The 15,068-nt window shown below is 42.7% G+C and overlaps 1 protein-coding gene across 2 annotated transcripts in view; it reads left to right on the plus strand.

Moving 5' to 3' along the window:
* Positions 1-15,068, plus strand: part of rev3l (REV3 like, DNA directed polymerase zeta catalytic subunit) — a 204,124-nt gene that overhangs the window by 127,959 nt on the left and 61,097 nt on the right. For both annotated transcript variants that reach the window (XM_067417392.1, XM_067417393.1), the window contains exons 18-19: positions 10,635-10,746; positions 11,891-12,006. In XM_067417392.1, coding sequence (XP_067273493.1) covers positions 10,635-10,746; positions 11,891-12,006 — 228 coding nt within the window. The remainder of the gene's footprint in view (positions 1-10,634; positions 10,747-11,890; positions 12,007-15,068) is intronic.

A 15,068-nucleotide genomic window follows, 5' to 3' on the forward strand; every position in this document is an offset into this window, starting at 1 on the left:
GTCCAGAAGGCATACTATAAGGTTTTGCGAGAAATAAACTAATATTCAGTCAAAACAATGAGCTGTTACTGTCTGCGCGTTCCTGTAATAAACTAGAAAGTCAAATAAAGAAATAAACAAAGTGCTAGCAATAAAAAGATTCAACCGTTGTCCAAAATAGTACAAGCTACAACATAGAAGAAATATAAGCTGTTGTGCTCATGGAACAGATTTGTTTTAAGCTGTTTCTTGAATATTGTCAAGGGATTCTGGCTAGGGTTAGGATGATCATTTCATTTCAAGGTCCAGTGAACATTTTGGAAAATGAGATTTTGTGCCTCCCTGTGGTGGTATAACGAGGTTCCTCTCACTAAATGAGGGTGGTAAAAAAAAGTGTATTAACATAAGTAATCCATAAAGAATGTATTAAAATAAAATAAAACATTTTATGCAACATTTTTTAATATTTTAGCAGTGGTACTCCTAAAAAAAATTGAGAGATCACTACCACTAAAAGTGTTCTATTGTGCTGTAATCCTTTGTGCTGTAATTCCTTTAGTGATGACTGCACAGTAAGGCCGGGGACACACTGCAAGCGTGCCGTGAGCGTCTCGGCTGCGTGGCGTGTCCGTTTTTATTTCGGCTCCCATGTTAACCGGTTAGAGCTTGCATACTGCCTGCGTCAGCTGCACGGAAAACGCGTCGAATGCTTCAAATAGAAGAGACGCCTATTTTTCACGCGACACGCGAGCGTGTTGGAAGCGTTTCTAGGCAAAATAGCATAGGAAAAGATGTTTATATGCCATTTTGACACGAATACATATTAATACATGACATTTTCATGTTTGAAAGTCTGTAGGTTAACATAAATGCAGATATAGGCCTACTTGTAATAATAAAAAACAACATGATTATCGATTTTGAAATATTAAACCTGTCAATACAGAACTAAATATTCTGTAGCCTATTTTGCCATCAATACCATATATATGTATGGTCAATAGACTACTGCCGACTTTGTCTTTGCTGTATCAATAGGCAATATATTTATATTTAACATGAAGTATAGGGCTTCCCAGCAGCAGCAGCGCCGCGTCAGACACGCTTCTGGTGTGCAAAGACAGAGAAACCGCCAGGCAGCCGCCCCGCGGCTGACACACAGCAGAAACGCCACGCTTGCAGTGTGTCTCCGGCCTAAAACTGTTCATCTAATTTAAAGCAGTGCTAGTGCAGAAATTCACTGTCTTCCATTACACATTCCAAGTGTGCAAGGTTCTTGTTATAGAGAATCCACAGGTTTGTGTGCAGCTGAGTTTAAAAATAAATAGTGAATTAGTACATAGTGAATCTCCCTGTTGTCAGACACAGACGAGGACACCGACGTAAATGTAACATGAAACAGTTTATTAGACAGAGGTAACAGACACAGGCAGAACACAGAATGATATCTTGACACGTAGAAACACAAACTGACTGATGATGGATAGCTTTCTTTTGTAGATGGTGGAGATGAAGATGAGGAAGAAGAAAATGCTGGAGATGGAGATGAGGATGAAGACAGGTAGGTCGAACAACAGGTGAGACATTTGTCTTTGACGGTGATTGGTGCAAGACCAGGCAATGAGTGTCGGTGAGTGCCGTGCTTATATGTGGTTCTGGTGACAGGTGATCAGAATTCCTATGATTGTGAACGAGTGGGTGTGGCATAAGTTGTGAAGTGGATAAGTCAGATGGTGCAAGATGTGCGGTTGTGACAGTACCCCCTCCTCCTCGGGCGGCTTCTGACTGCTATGGTTGGCGGTGACTAGGTCTACCATGGCCCCGAGGGGGTCGTTCAGGCTGGTCCTGGTGAAACTGCGTCAGAAGGTTGGAGTCAAGGATGTCATTCCTGTTGATCCAGTGCCACTCCTTGGGACCGTAGTCCTCCCAGTCCACTAGGTATTCCAGCTGTTATCCCTGCCGCCGCGAGTCAATGATAGCTCTCACCCGGGAGACATTGGGGTCTTCGTCAATGACAGAAGGAGGACGTACAGCATCATCACCAGGCTCTGTGGAAGGAGGAGACAAAGGTTCAGTGAAGGGTTTAATAGTGGAATGATGGTGCTATACAGTACTGTTCAGGAAGATTGAGCTGGTAGTTCACTTCATTCAGCTGCCTCTTGATGGTGAATGGTCCCAGGTAGCGGGACCATTCACTGCAAGGCAGCCGGGGACTGATGTCCCGGGTGGATAACCAGACCTTCTGTCCTGGTTGGTACTGCGGTATGGGTCCTCTCCTGATGTCAGCTTGTGCCTTATGTCTCTGGACGGCCTACTGGAGTTGCACGTAAGCTCCCAGACCCTCTCACTCTGTCAGAACCAATGATCCACCGAGGGCTCACCCGACCATGGGAAGAGAGGAGGCTGATATACCAGGACACACTGGAACGGGGTGAGCCCTGTGGTGGACTGCCGGAGGGAGTTCTGGGCGTACTCTGCCCAGGGTAGATATTCAACAATCCTGGTTCTGATGGCAGTAAACCCTCAGGAATCTTCGACTTCCTGAATCTTACGCTCAGTCTGGCCATTAGTTTGAGGATTAGTTACCCGGAGGATAGGCTGACGGTTACTCCTAGGAGACGGAAAAAAGCTGCCCAGATGCGGGATATGAATTGGGGTCGGATATGATGTCTTCCAGGAGCCCAAAATGTTGGAAGACTGAATCCTTGAGAAAGAGGAAGATCCATCATGAAATCCACCCCAATGTGAGTCCAGGGGCACCCCAGAATGGGCAGACTCACCAGCTTACCCTCAGGCAATCTCCTAGGAGTATCCATAGGAGTATGGCGCAGACTGAGCTCCTCTTAACATATCGGGAGATGTCCTAAAGGCATGGAGGGCCACCAGTAATGTTGATGGAGGAGCGAGAAGGTCCTTCTCTTGCCTGGGTGTCCAGAGCCCAGTGAGGAATGAGTCAAGGAGGGGAAGGCATTGGTCAGGCGGTACATACAGGCACCCCTCTGGACCTCCCGGCAGAGCAGGGTTTTGGTTGTTCTCGAGTTGGATCTGTTGATGGATGGCCCATTGAATGGGACTGAAGAGCATGGCTGGAGGGAGAATGATCTCTGGGTTCTCGGGTTCAGGATCCGCTTGATATAGCCAGGATAAGGCATCCACCCTGTTGTTTGGGTCTCCAGGACGATACGTTACCTTGAAGTTAAAGCGTGTGAAGAATAAGGCCCATCAGGGTTTGGCGAGGGTTGTGTCGTTTGGCATCTCACAGATATTCGAGGTTTCAATGATCAGTGATGACTTTGGCTGGAGGGAGCGAAACACCCCTTCAATGTCTCCACTACTCCATGGCAAGTTTTATAGCCAGGAGTTCCTGATTCCCGATATCATAGTTCTGCTCTGCCGGGGATAGCTTCTTCGAGAAGGCACATGCATGGAGTCGTGAGGGTTCCCCCTGCCACTGAAACAGCACTGCTCCGACCCTGGTAGAGGAGGCATCCACCTCTACGATGAACTGGCGGTTAGGATCGGGGTGAACCAGGATCGGAGTGGACTGGAAGGTGAGCTTCAACTGATGGAAGGCTTCTTTGACAGATGGTTTCCAGGATGGAGACTTGGGCCGGTTTTTCAACAGTGAGGTGAGTGGGGAGCTGAGCAGACTGTAGTTGTGGATGAAGCGTCGTGGATGAAGCATTCTGGCGAATCCCAGGAATCGTTGCAGCTCTTTGATGGTGCTGGGTAATGGCCAGTGTAGAATGGTGTCCACCTTCCTCTGGTCCATCTTGATGCTGTGGTTGTCAATTATATAACCTAGGAACTGGACTGAGGTGGTATGGAACTCGCACTTCTCCAACTTGAGATACAGTTGATGCTCACAGAGTTTTTGGATGACTTGAAGTGCATGCTCTTTGTGCTCCCTCAGGTTTCGGGTAGATGAGGATATCGAGTAGATGAGGATATCATCTATATAGACGATGACTAACTTGTTCAGGAATTCTCGGAAGACTTGTTCATATAGTTCTGAAAGACGGAAGGTGAGTTGGACAACCCATATGGCATCACCCGGTACTCGTAGGGACCTGAAGGGGTAATGAAGGGAGTCTTCCACTCGTCACCCTTCCGGATGCAAATGAGGTTATAGGCGCTTATTAAGTCGAGCTTGGAGAAGATGGCAGCCCCTCTGAGTTGTTCTAGAGCAGCTGGGACCAAAGGAAGGGGATTGCGCAGTCCCATGGTCGATGAGGTGGAAGTTTGGTAGACATCCAGACATCCTGGAATTGCCCGGTAAGCAGGAGGGATAGTTACGTTGATCTGGGTGTCAGAACTTTCCACTGACGTAGACTGCACTGGAAGCTGTTTGTATACTGAAGAGGATTGGGGTTTGACCTTGACTGGTTGACTAACACATTGCTGGAAACAATTCTCACCCCATTGGAGGATTTCCCCGGATGACCAGTGGATATGGGGTTGGTGCAGGTTTAACCAAGGGCGTCCCAGGATGATGTCGGCGGGTGACTCCTCCAGCACCATAAACATGGTTTCCACATGCAGATGACCAATGCGGAGGGTAAGGGTGGGGGAGAAATGGTGGACACGACCTCAGTCCAGCGGTTTTCCTTGTATTGTGGTTATCCTGAGGTCGACTGGGCAACGTTGGCGATGGGCATCCAGTTTCTGTAGGGTTTGTTGACTGATGAAGTTCCCAGCCGACCCAGGGGCGATGAGGGCTTTTGCTTAATATGGATATGTGAGAATTATTAACGTACGCCAGGGTCTTTGTAAGATGAGCAGTATGAGGAGGTAATTGGATGGTACTCACCGCAGGACGTGGAGGTCGGACCGAGCAAAAATCCCACAGTACAAACACAGCTGCTGGTTGATCTGGCGTTGGCATTCCGTTGTGGTGAGATGGTGTCAATTGGCATAGGTTCAGGTGCGACAGATGGTTTGATGGGCAAAGGAGTGACAGCAGATGCAGTGAGACCACAGGCAGATAGTCGTTGTGATACTCGGACTGTTTTGGATTAACAATTCAAGACCCATTGAATCTTCATAAACAACGATTCGTTGTTTTACCTCATTTAGAAGGCCGTGGTGAAATGTTGTGATGAGGGCAGATTCATTCCAACCGCTAAGACATGCCAGAGTGCGGAAACGTAAGTTGTAAGAACTAGCAGTTTCTCCCTTTCCTTGACGAATTTTAAAGAGATAATTGTGAACAGACAGTTCAGTTGTGTGTTGACCGAAGACTTCCTTTAGATGAGAACAGAAAGCGCCGGGGACTGGTGCATTCGATTCCCACAAGGACTGTGCCCATTGTAGCGCTTGTCCGGTGAGCAAGATGATGATGAATGCCACTCGGCCTCTCTCACGTTGGAACAGATGGGAATTTGCTTCCATGTACAGGGAGCATTGTAACAAAAACCCGCTGCAATCCTCAGTGCACCGCTGTATGTCGCTGGTAAGGCCATGGGACTCGCAGAGGCAGCTGAAGAAGTGACGGGCATCGCAGGTGCTGGTGATGGGGGTACAGTCGTGTTAGCCACTGGTGGTGAAGGATTGGTGTCTTGGATTAGTGAGGACTGTACAGCTTGAACCAGGTTGGTGAAGTGATCAGCGGTGCGGTCCCTGCCTGTGTCCGGAGAGCTCTGCATTGGGTCTGGTCTTCTGTCAGACACAGAGGTAAGTGTAACGTGTGAAAGTTTATTAGACAGAGACACAGGCAGAACACAGAATATCTTGACACGTAGAACACAAACTGACTGATGACAGATAACTTTCCTTTGTAGATGGTGGAGATGATGATGAAGAATCATCATTTGTTGCTAGGCAACGTGGGGGAGAGGACGCTGGCGTTGTCTGTTCGCCGCTTCTCCACCCACAAATCATGTTAACTGTACAGTTAGATTTAGATTTTATTTTATTTTATTATGTTTGTGACTAGTCTTACAGTCAGAGCTACAATTGGGACTGTTGCCACTGTGAGGACGTTGTTTGCCATTTTCCACCGTTGCTCTGATGTTTATGTTTGTATAGTTGCGGTTGGTTCTGGTTTGAAGGACATTTCATGTTGCTCGCTGCAACTGCTCTCTCTTCTGGGGGTCGGCTGCTCACTGGTGGTTTCGGTGGTGTCCCTCGGGCTTGAGCTGCATGGTGGCTGAAGTTTGCACCGGGCTAGCGTCATCAGCGTCCGGCATGTTGGGATGTTCCGCTTCTCGGCTGCTGAGTCTCGGCTGCACCGCTGTTCCGCATTGGGGCCATGGAGTGGCTTGGACTTCTGCATCGACCCAAGTGTGTCCACAGAACTGCGCGGTAAACTTTGTTTGCCTCCTGCATGGTGCTGCGTCGATCCCCATCGTCTGAATTGTCATGAAGACCCATCATCTGGTCTTCAGCTGTCATGCCTCGACAATGTCATTAGGACACTGCTGAATTTTGAATATGTAGCAATAGAGCCTCTAGCGCTGGGAGAAATGTAATACATGGAGAGGACAGGTAGGTAGAACAACAACAGGTTGAGTAGACGTTTGTCATGGACGGTGATCAGTGCAAGACCGATGGTAAACCAATGGCTGCGTCCAAAACCTGGAAAATGCTGCCTTCGGAGAACACATTTGAAGGCAGGAAGGCATCAAGTTGCGTCCGAATCTAATGTTTCCTTCACTTCCTATCTCCTGAGATACCTTCATCTGATCGATTTTTGAAGGCAGCGTACATGTGTCCTTCGCTGCCTTTGATATCCCACAATCCTGTGCTTTCCATTCAGTGACAGCTGAGCTGGGGGAGTGGGGCCCATGGCATCCGATGGAACTTTCGGATGCCATCTTTTTGGTAGATGGCGGTACAGTTTGTGTGTAAATGTACGATTTTTACCAACATATTACACTTCTGATGTAATTTCTAGCGACAAATCACTACTGTAGTAATTAAATATGTGGTTAGTTCTCACCAAAGCTCTCTCTATTTTGCTGTAGATCATTAAACTGTTACACTGCCTTAGAAGTCTGTACGAAATTAGTTTCATGAGATGGCTTCATGCACAAAACGCTACCTTACAAGTCATTATCTAAAGAGGGAGCGAGGCAACGAGTCAGCAGCCTAGGTTTTTGGACGCAGCCAATGAGTGATCGTAGCTGTGTCCCAAAGTGAAGTGCGCGCACTTCGAAGGCCGCATTTGAAGTGCGATTACGTCACACCTGCACTACGAAGACTGTCCCAATGTGAAGGCTGCACCCTCTGAAGGCCGCATTTGAAGTGTTATTACGTCACAGCGGCACTACGTAGGCTGTCCCAAAGTGAAAGCTGCACCTCTGAAGGCCGCATTTGAAGTGCGATTGCGTCATAGCGGTGCGACGAAGGCTGCCGCAATTCATGAGCGACTTCAAAATGCGCCCTTCGGTTCTCAGGCAAAGGAAGGGTACAGCAGATGGGACCTTCCCATAACTTCGCAGCCTTCCCTATCCCAGAATTCATAGCACACTGGTGACTACAGGATTTGACTGGTCCGCATTCCCGCGGCACTCGATCAGATTCCAGTTAAAGACGGTAGCGGTCGGTAACTCAAGTGTAGCCTGGGTACTATTGAACACAACAGCGCAAGCGCTAGAAGTAAATAAAATGTTCAACGTTAGTGCATTCACACAGTTCCCAGTTCCCTGCCCTGAGCAAGATAAACTTTAATTTCCCAATTTTTAAATGCTATTTATTTCTCAACTATTATCTCAAGAAGAGGAATCAGTCCATTATCACCCTTTTCGCTGTTTCTTTTTTCCCCCATACACTTTATAGCCTTCAAAATATAATCTGCGCGGCGCTGTATTTTCGTCCTGCTCCCGCTATTCCGCACCGCACCATTCCGCTCGCGCAAAATTCACTCCGTGCTGCTCACCCGCTATAAATTATTTTATTCCCGACCCGACTGATCCAGCTAAATTTAGATTTTGTTTCCAGAATCTATCTTTTAAATTTCCCTTACAGAAAGAGAGACACTGGATAGGAATTGTCCGTGCATTCATTTATTTTTCTTACAGCCTAGGCTATAGCCTATGTCAACACCGTAACTAAAACAAATATCACAGAAAAATAGGCTAAATCAAATGTGACATCTGTCACTCAGAATTATAAGAAAAAATACAAACAAGCGAAAACTGCTGACTTGGATGCTAAAATAAAGTTTTTTTTTTTGTTTTTTTTTATATGAATGAATGATTGAATGAATGTTCTCTGACGACGGTCAACGAAACATCGATCCTCCAAAGGCTGAATGCGTGGCCGACACAGAACAATTTAAATGGCTAGCTCATTATTTTTTATGCAAGTTATTTGTAAATTAAACGAACTGCTGTCTATTGTTCATTTTCGTTAACTTCAAACGTAGGCTAAATTAAAGAGAAGTGGTTTTTCTATAGACTAGCTATTGTTTATTTTTGTAATGCACGTTATAATTTATAGCTACATTAAACACATTTATGTTTATACATATATTTTCTTGTCATGTAATTTAAAATGTGTAAATGAAAATAAACTGGTCTATTAGCCTACGTAGGCTTTTTACAACTATAGCCTATTTATAGACCAATAAAATAACTTAAGTTTAACATTAGAAACAACAAATTTTTATTATCAGCCAAACCAGAAGAAAACACTTTTCAACACTTTCATTGCGCTGAGCGGGAGAAGCTGGAGCTGGACCGGGATGGGGAATAATGCACAATAGAGACTCTGGTAAGGCCTGAGCGGGACATCATCTTCTGGGATTAGCAGGGCATATTTCCACTGTCCGCAGCTTTGCGGGGCTGAATCGGTCGACGGCTGCATGGCATGCCATAAAAAATGCATCTGAGATGATGAGTTGAATAAAAATAAGTAGGCCTACTTAAAAAAAAAAAAAAACTTGGACAGGCTAAATGTTTAAAATATATTGTAACAGTTACATTTAACATAAGAAATAAACTGTTAAATAATATTTGCAATTTGACAATATTTAACCGGCTACAGATTTATATGCTTATGGTCCAGCCCATCGTCGCAGGCTTTGAAGCATGTCAAAACCCAATAGAGAGCTCAAAAAAAGTGTATGTATGTATATATGTATATATATATATATATATATATTTATATATATATATATATATATATATATATATATATATATATATATATATATATATATATATATATATATATATATATATATATGTATATGTAGTAGTATATGCTCCATTTCTCTTTTTAAAATCTCCTCACGAACGTCCGCTGTCAGTTGTCAGAACCTGCTAGTCCATTAACGGCGCTTTGGTTCATTGTTGCCAGGTCCACAGGTTAAGTTGTCTTTACTTAAGCAATATTTCTACTGCCCGCGTCCCGCATTTTGGGATATTTTGGTCCATTCTGGCCGTGATTCCGATACTTTTGAAAAACAATTGGAGGGGTTTTATTATTCAGACCTGGCAACCCTGTCTCTCGGTCCGCCCTTCGTGCACTTTGAAGGCGTGGCCTGGTCTGGCCTTCGGAGTGCATGGCCTTCGAAGTGCGCACCCTTCACTTTGGGACACAGCTGGTGAACGTCGTGCTTATATGTAGCTCTGGTGATGATGCACAGGTGATCAGAATTCCGGAGTGGAGTCAGATCGTGCAGCAAGTGCGGTTGTCACACCTGTGAGTCAAAAAGCTTGGGTGACATTAAAGTGCATTGTTCTAAGTCTGAGATGCTTGTAAGAAGTTCTGTGCTGAAGTTCTCTGCTTTTTTGGCAGCCATTCAAGGTCAGTTGATTTTAGTTTGTGCAGTAAAAGGTAATAATTATATCTCCTTATTGGTGATATCTTTTACTCCATTGAAAAGTTGCACTTAGTCCATAAATCCTTAAAAAAACATGTTTAATTGGACTAGTGGACATTAATCTGAATTAGACAACCCAAAATTAATTTTGAAAATGATGAAAATTTTCAGTTTTGCAAATCCATAGCGACAACACAATTTGACAGTTGCTTGGCTTGTGTGTATTCCCACACTCAAAAATCCTGTCCTTCTTTAGTAATAGATATCAAATGCTGTGTTTCACTTGGTGAGGACAAGCAAATTAAATGATCCTCAGAACTTGGTTGGCACACATTGTTAGATTTATTCCACAGTACTTTAGAATGCATAATTCTGATTGGCTTAAAGGAGTTGATTAGTTTTCATTTAAACCACGTTTTAAATTGTATTCGATCTTGACTTAATTACAGATACATATTTACATTTATTAATTTAGTTGATACTTTTTATCCAAAGAAACTTACAAATGAAGTAAGTCATGTGTATAATATGTACAATATGTACACAGTGCCAAGTTAAGGGTAAACTAGATTAAATTAGTACAAAAAGAAGTGAGATGCAGAAAAGACAGGAAACTTTTTTCTTTAATAAAGTGATTCATATGATTCATATTTATTTACTTTTTTCATCACCCATAATTTAACTTATACAGCATGTGAATTATTGAAAAATAAGGTACGTGCTGACTTTGTGAAATAATGGATGATTAATTAAGTGATTAATATGATTCCTATTTATTTACTTTTTTTCAAGATAAAAGTCCTCTCTCTTTTTTTATTTAGTATTTGATGTAGTATGCAATGTGTCATTGTTGCAAATGTATTGCTTTGTTGTATTCTTACTTTAGCCTCCAGGAGCACAGCACCCTTTCTTTATAGATCTGGTGTGACAGGACTGCAGGTGACCTATGCCAGTGATGAGAAGGAGCTGTTTGAAGAGATTTTGGGCATAATTAGAAAGTAGGTTAACAGTATATGTGTTGGATTAATTCAGTTATGTACAGCTGCAACTAACTTCATAAAAAAATGGTATCTATTTTATTGGGGGGAGGGGGGGTCAAATGTATATTTTGACAACTTGGGTCGACACTCTGTGACCTCTATTTTTGTCCATAAGAAAAGCTTTCCATTAACAGTACATGCCGCCCTGTAAACGTCAAAAATGTCAAAATGTATTCCTACAATTTGTTTCTTTATATTCCAGCTCGTTTAAAGTCATGCAATGGCTTTATGAGATGAACAGACGAAAATGTAATCTATTCACTGAACATATGTTCCACTACTGCCATTCAGGAGATATAATTAATAAAATTGCTGTTTTTGCTTCTAAGAAAGCAATCTTATGACTTCAGAAGACATAATTTAAAGCATAATTTAAATCACCCTGAAGCCCAAGACTGGTTTTGCGCTTTAGCTAAGCAGGGCTGAGCCTGATCAGTACCTGGATGGGAGAGCAACTGGGAAAACTATGTTGCTGCTGATAGAGGTGTTAGTGAGGCCAGCAGGGGGCTCTCACCCTGTGCTCTGTGTGGGTCCTAACACCCCAGTATAGTAATGGGGACACCATACTGTTAAAGAGCATTGTCCTTTGGATGAGACGTTAAACAGAGGTCCTGACTCTCTGTAGTCATTAAAAATCCTAGGATGTCCTTTGGAAAAAGAGTAGAGGTGTAACCCTGGTGTCCTGGCCAAATTTGCCCATTGGCCCCTGTCCATCATGGCCTCATAATAATCCCCATATACGGATTGGCTTCATCACTGTCTCTCTCCACCATTAACCATTAACTGGTGTGTGGTGGGTGTTCTGGTGCAAAATGGCTGCCATCACATCATCCAGGAGGATGCTACACATTGGTGGTGTTTGAGATTCCCCCCTTCCATGTAAAGCCCTTGCCTTGAAAAGCGCTATATAAATATAACAATTTATAATTAAATGCACACATAAGAGGAGCTTCTCTTTTGTCATAAAACATTCCTCAATATTCTCTTTTTGTTTTTGTCAATATACTGGTATGAAATGCATGATGATGATGATAATAATGATCTCTAGACCCAGTATAGAAAAAACACTCATAACATCTCATAACACCCCACCTTCCCGCAGGTATGACCCAGACATTCTGGTTGGCTATGAGGTCCAGATGCACTCTTGGGGTTACTTACTGCAGCGTGCATTAACACTCGGTGTCGACCTGTGCCAGCAGCTCTCCCGTGTGCCAGGTAAGGGTAGCTCAGCTAGCAGTCTGCAATCTGTTTAGTGCCTTGTGCCTTTTGGCATGGTTAAAGGAAGTTTTAGCTTTTACTATAAAGTGTATATTTGGTGTAATAGTCTCTACACTCTACATGAGGAGGTGAAATACTATACTAGTGGTTTTCAAACTTTTTTTAAAGCGACCCACTTTTTTTTTTTTTTAGTTGTCGCGACCCATATATAGGCCTACAACCATTTACATTCAAATAAGTCAAGCCAAGCATAACAATACTTGCATACAATGGGCCATTTGACTGTATTCTCCATTAAACCACTAGATTCAGTGCAGCACTTTTCCTCACAACTGCTTTTGATCCATGATGCGTTTGCAACGCAAAGTTGATTCTGCACTAATTTAGGCATATCTATGGGACGCCAATTAACTGGTTAGCTGTTAACCAACAAGACTTTTGAAAGAGAGAAAAACAGGAAGGCCTAAGTCACGTATAAGTCGCATTTAATTGCATGCATAATAATACCTGTAGGCTAAATAAAGCGAAATATTGTACTACACAAACAGGTTATTTTAGTTCCCTTCAGTCCACAACAAATCCTTCAAATTTAACGGTATTCAGAACAGAAGGTTATAGGCCTAGCTATATAAAGTCAAAACGAAATAATTTAATGAGGAACTGAAAGTAACCAGCGTTAGACTCACGCAGCCTAACTCCCTCATTCGAGTCTAAATGTTTCCATATTGGTGATAAATTTAGATGCTAAATCATTATTATTGATGGGAAAAATGATTCTCTTCACATGCGCAAAAATGTGCTTGAGAATTGCACTCCTGCGGGACTCGCGGAACCCAACGCATATAGAGTGCGCGGCGTGGGACTCACGGAACCAAACGCATATAGAGTGCGGCGCGGGACTCGCGGTGCGGGACTCGCGGAACCCAACGCATATAGAGTGCGGCGTGGGACTAGATTTGATGGCTGAGTGCGGGCGGTAGCTACTCGTGTGTGTGTGTATTTCGGGAGAATAAAACTATTTGCATGACCACAGCAAAATAAAAAAAATCTAAAAAGAAAACATCCAGAAACAAATCAAATGTTTTAAAATAAAATAAAAACAAATTACAGGTGGAGGCAGAGTATAACACGTTTTTGCCGCGTTGTGCAATGTAACCAATATATTGGTTAAACAAAGCCAATACAACAAATGTTTATTTCTAGAACGCAATGGCCAAACAGATGCATTTAAGAGAAAAATCCCCTCACCGCTCAAGAGTTTTTGTGCAGTGCTGAATTCTGCTGACAAATCCTTTGATTATAACAAAGAAAGTTTAGACATTATAAAAAAAAATTATTCATTGTGCAGTCATTTTTATTGATAACAGAGCTTTGTGAGATCGCGTTGAACTGAGATTATAGCCTTTTTGGAATTACGAGCGCACTTTGCGCGTATTCTGCCACGCCAAACCACGCAGAAAAAAAAACTATTTATACTTGTATGCGGACAGAAGCGGGACAAAACATGCATGTTGCGAGCGGGTCTCTACTTGGAAACACCTCAGGAGCAGTGCTCACGCTGAATGGCACGAATTGTTGGCTACTACTGGCTATTTAAACTGAGCTATGTAACTTTTTATATATTAGGTTGGCTATTTTATTTTGATAATGAACTGGCTGCGATGTCATGTTTGCAAAGCCATCACAGTTCGCATGTTGTGTGTGCGACTGTGCGTGATCGAGGCGCCAGTGCAAAAGAGCAGAGGAAACAAATAAAATCTGTAATAGTCATACATAACAGATGGACATTATTTAAAATAGCAAGTGTTTACTTACATTGATTGTGCAATAAAATAGCCTAAAGAAAACAAGTTTTGCTTTCTGTCTTCTGGGTTTCCTTTCCGTGAACTTATTTGGAGGAGTGTCGCACCTCACGATAATGAACCAGTCAGCAGCAACTGTCACACATTTATTTTCCTTTCTTTCTTTTTTTTGTTAATCTGTTAATTATTTAAGTCAATGTATATTTCATGTATTTATTACTTTTATATAGGCCTATAGAATGATTTTATGGAAAAAATATATATTTTTAAATATTTAATGTAAGCTAACTCCTTTTTCTTAATTGTCCTGGCGACCCATTTTTTAAGTCTCTTAAGACCCAGGGTTTGAAAACCACTGTACTATACTGACATATAATAGATTTGATTAGGATCAACGCTTTAAGAAGTTGAGCAGTTGGGATTTGTGTGTACATCACTTTCTTAACTACTTAATAATCTGTTTCAAATTAACTTTTTCACTCACTAGCCATTCAGAACTTCTACTAGCCGAAAAAGATAAATAAAGGAGATTAAAGGACAACTCCGGCAATTTTTTTAGTTTATCTTGATCTGTACTCTTTGTGAGTACAGTCTATAGAAGAAAAAAAAAACGAACCGGATTGGTGCTTGCAACACAGTTATTACAGATAATGCCCAGAGCATACCTTAACAAGGTATTTTGAATGCACAGAGATACCTTAACAAGGTCCTGTGGCCATTTGTTGTGCCATTCATCCACGACCATCACTTCATGTTGCAGCTTGATAATGCATGGCCCCATGTTGCAAGGATCTGTACACAATTCCTGGAAGCTGAAAATATCCCAGTTCTTGCATGACAAACATACTTACTGGACATGTTTAGGAGCATTGAGCATGTCTGGGATGCTCTGGGTTGGTGTATACAACTTCGCACAGCCATTGAAGAGTAGTGGACCAACATTCCAAAGGCCACAATCAACAAATTCTATGCAAAGGAGATGTGTTACACTGCATGAAGCAATTGGTGGTCACACCAGATATTGACCGGCCCGGATCCTTTTCACCAAAAAATTATTTTAGCTAGACAGATCAATACAGTACATAGAACATCAAACAACATGTGGTACAAAATATAATCACATCTCAATCAGCACTCAGTTATTTATTGTGTAGTGGTGTGTGTTGTAGTAAGCCAAAAATGCGCAGATTCTGCATAATACACTGTATCATGATGGCTAGTGATTTGACAGCGTTACCCACCATAGTTGTTTTTTAT

Source organism: Pseudorasbora parva, chromosome 15 (assembly GCF_024679245.1).
Source record: "Pseudorasbora parva isolate DD20220531a chromosome 15, ASM2467924v1, whole genome shotgun sequence".
Classification (NCBI taxonomy): domain Eukaryota; kingdom Metazoa; phylum Chordata; class Actinopteri; order Cypriniformes; family Gobionidae; genus Pseudorasbora; species Pseudorasbora parva.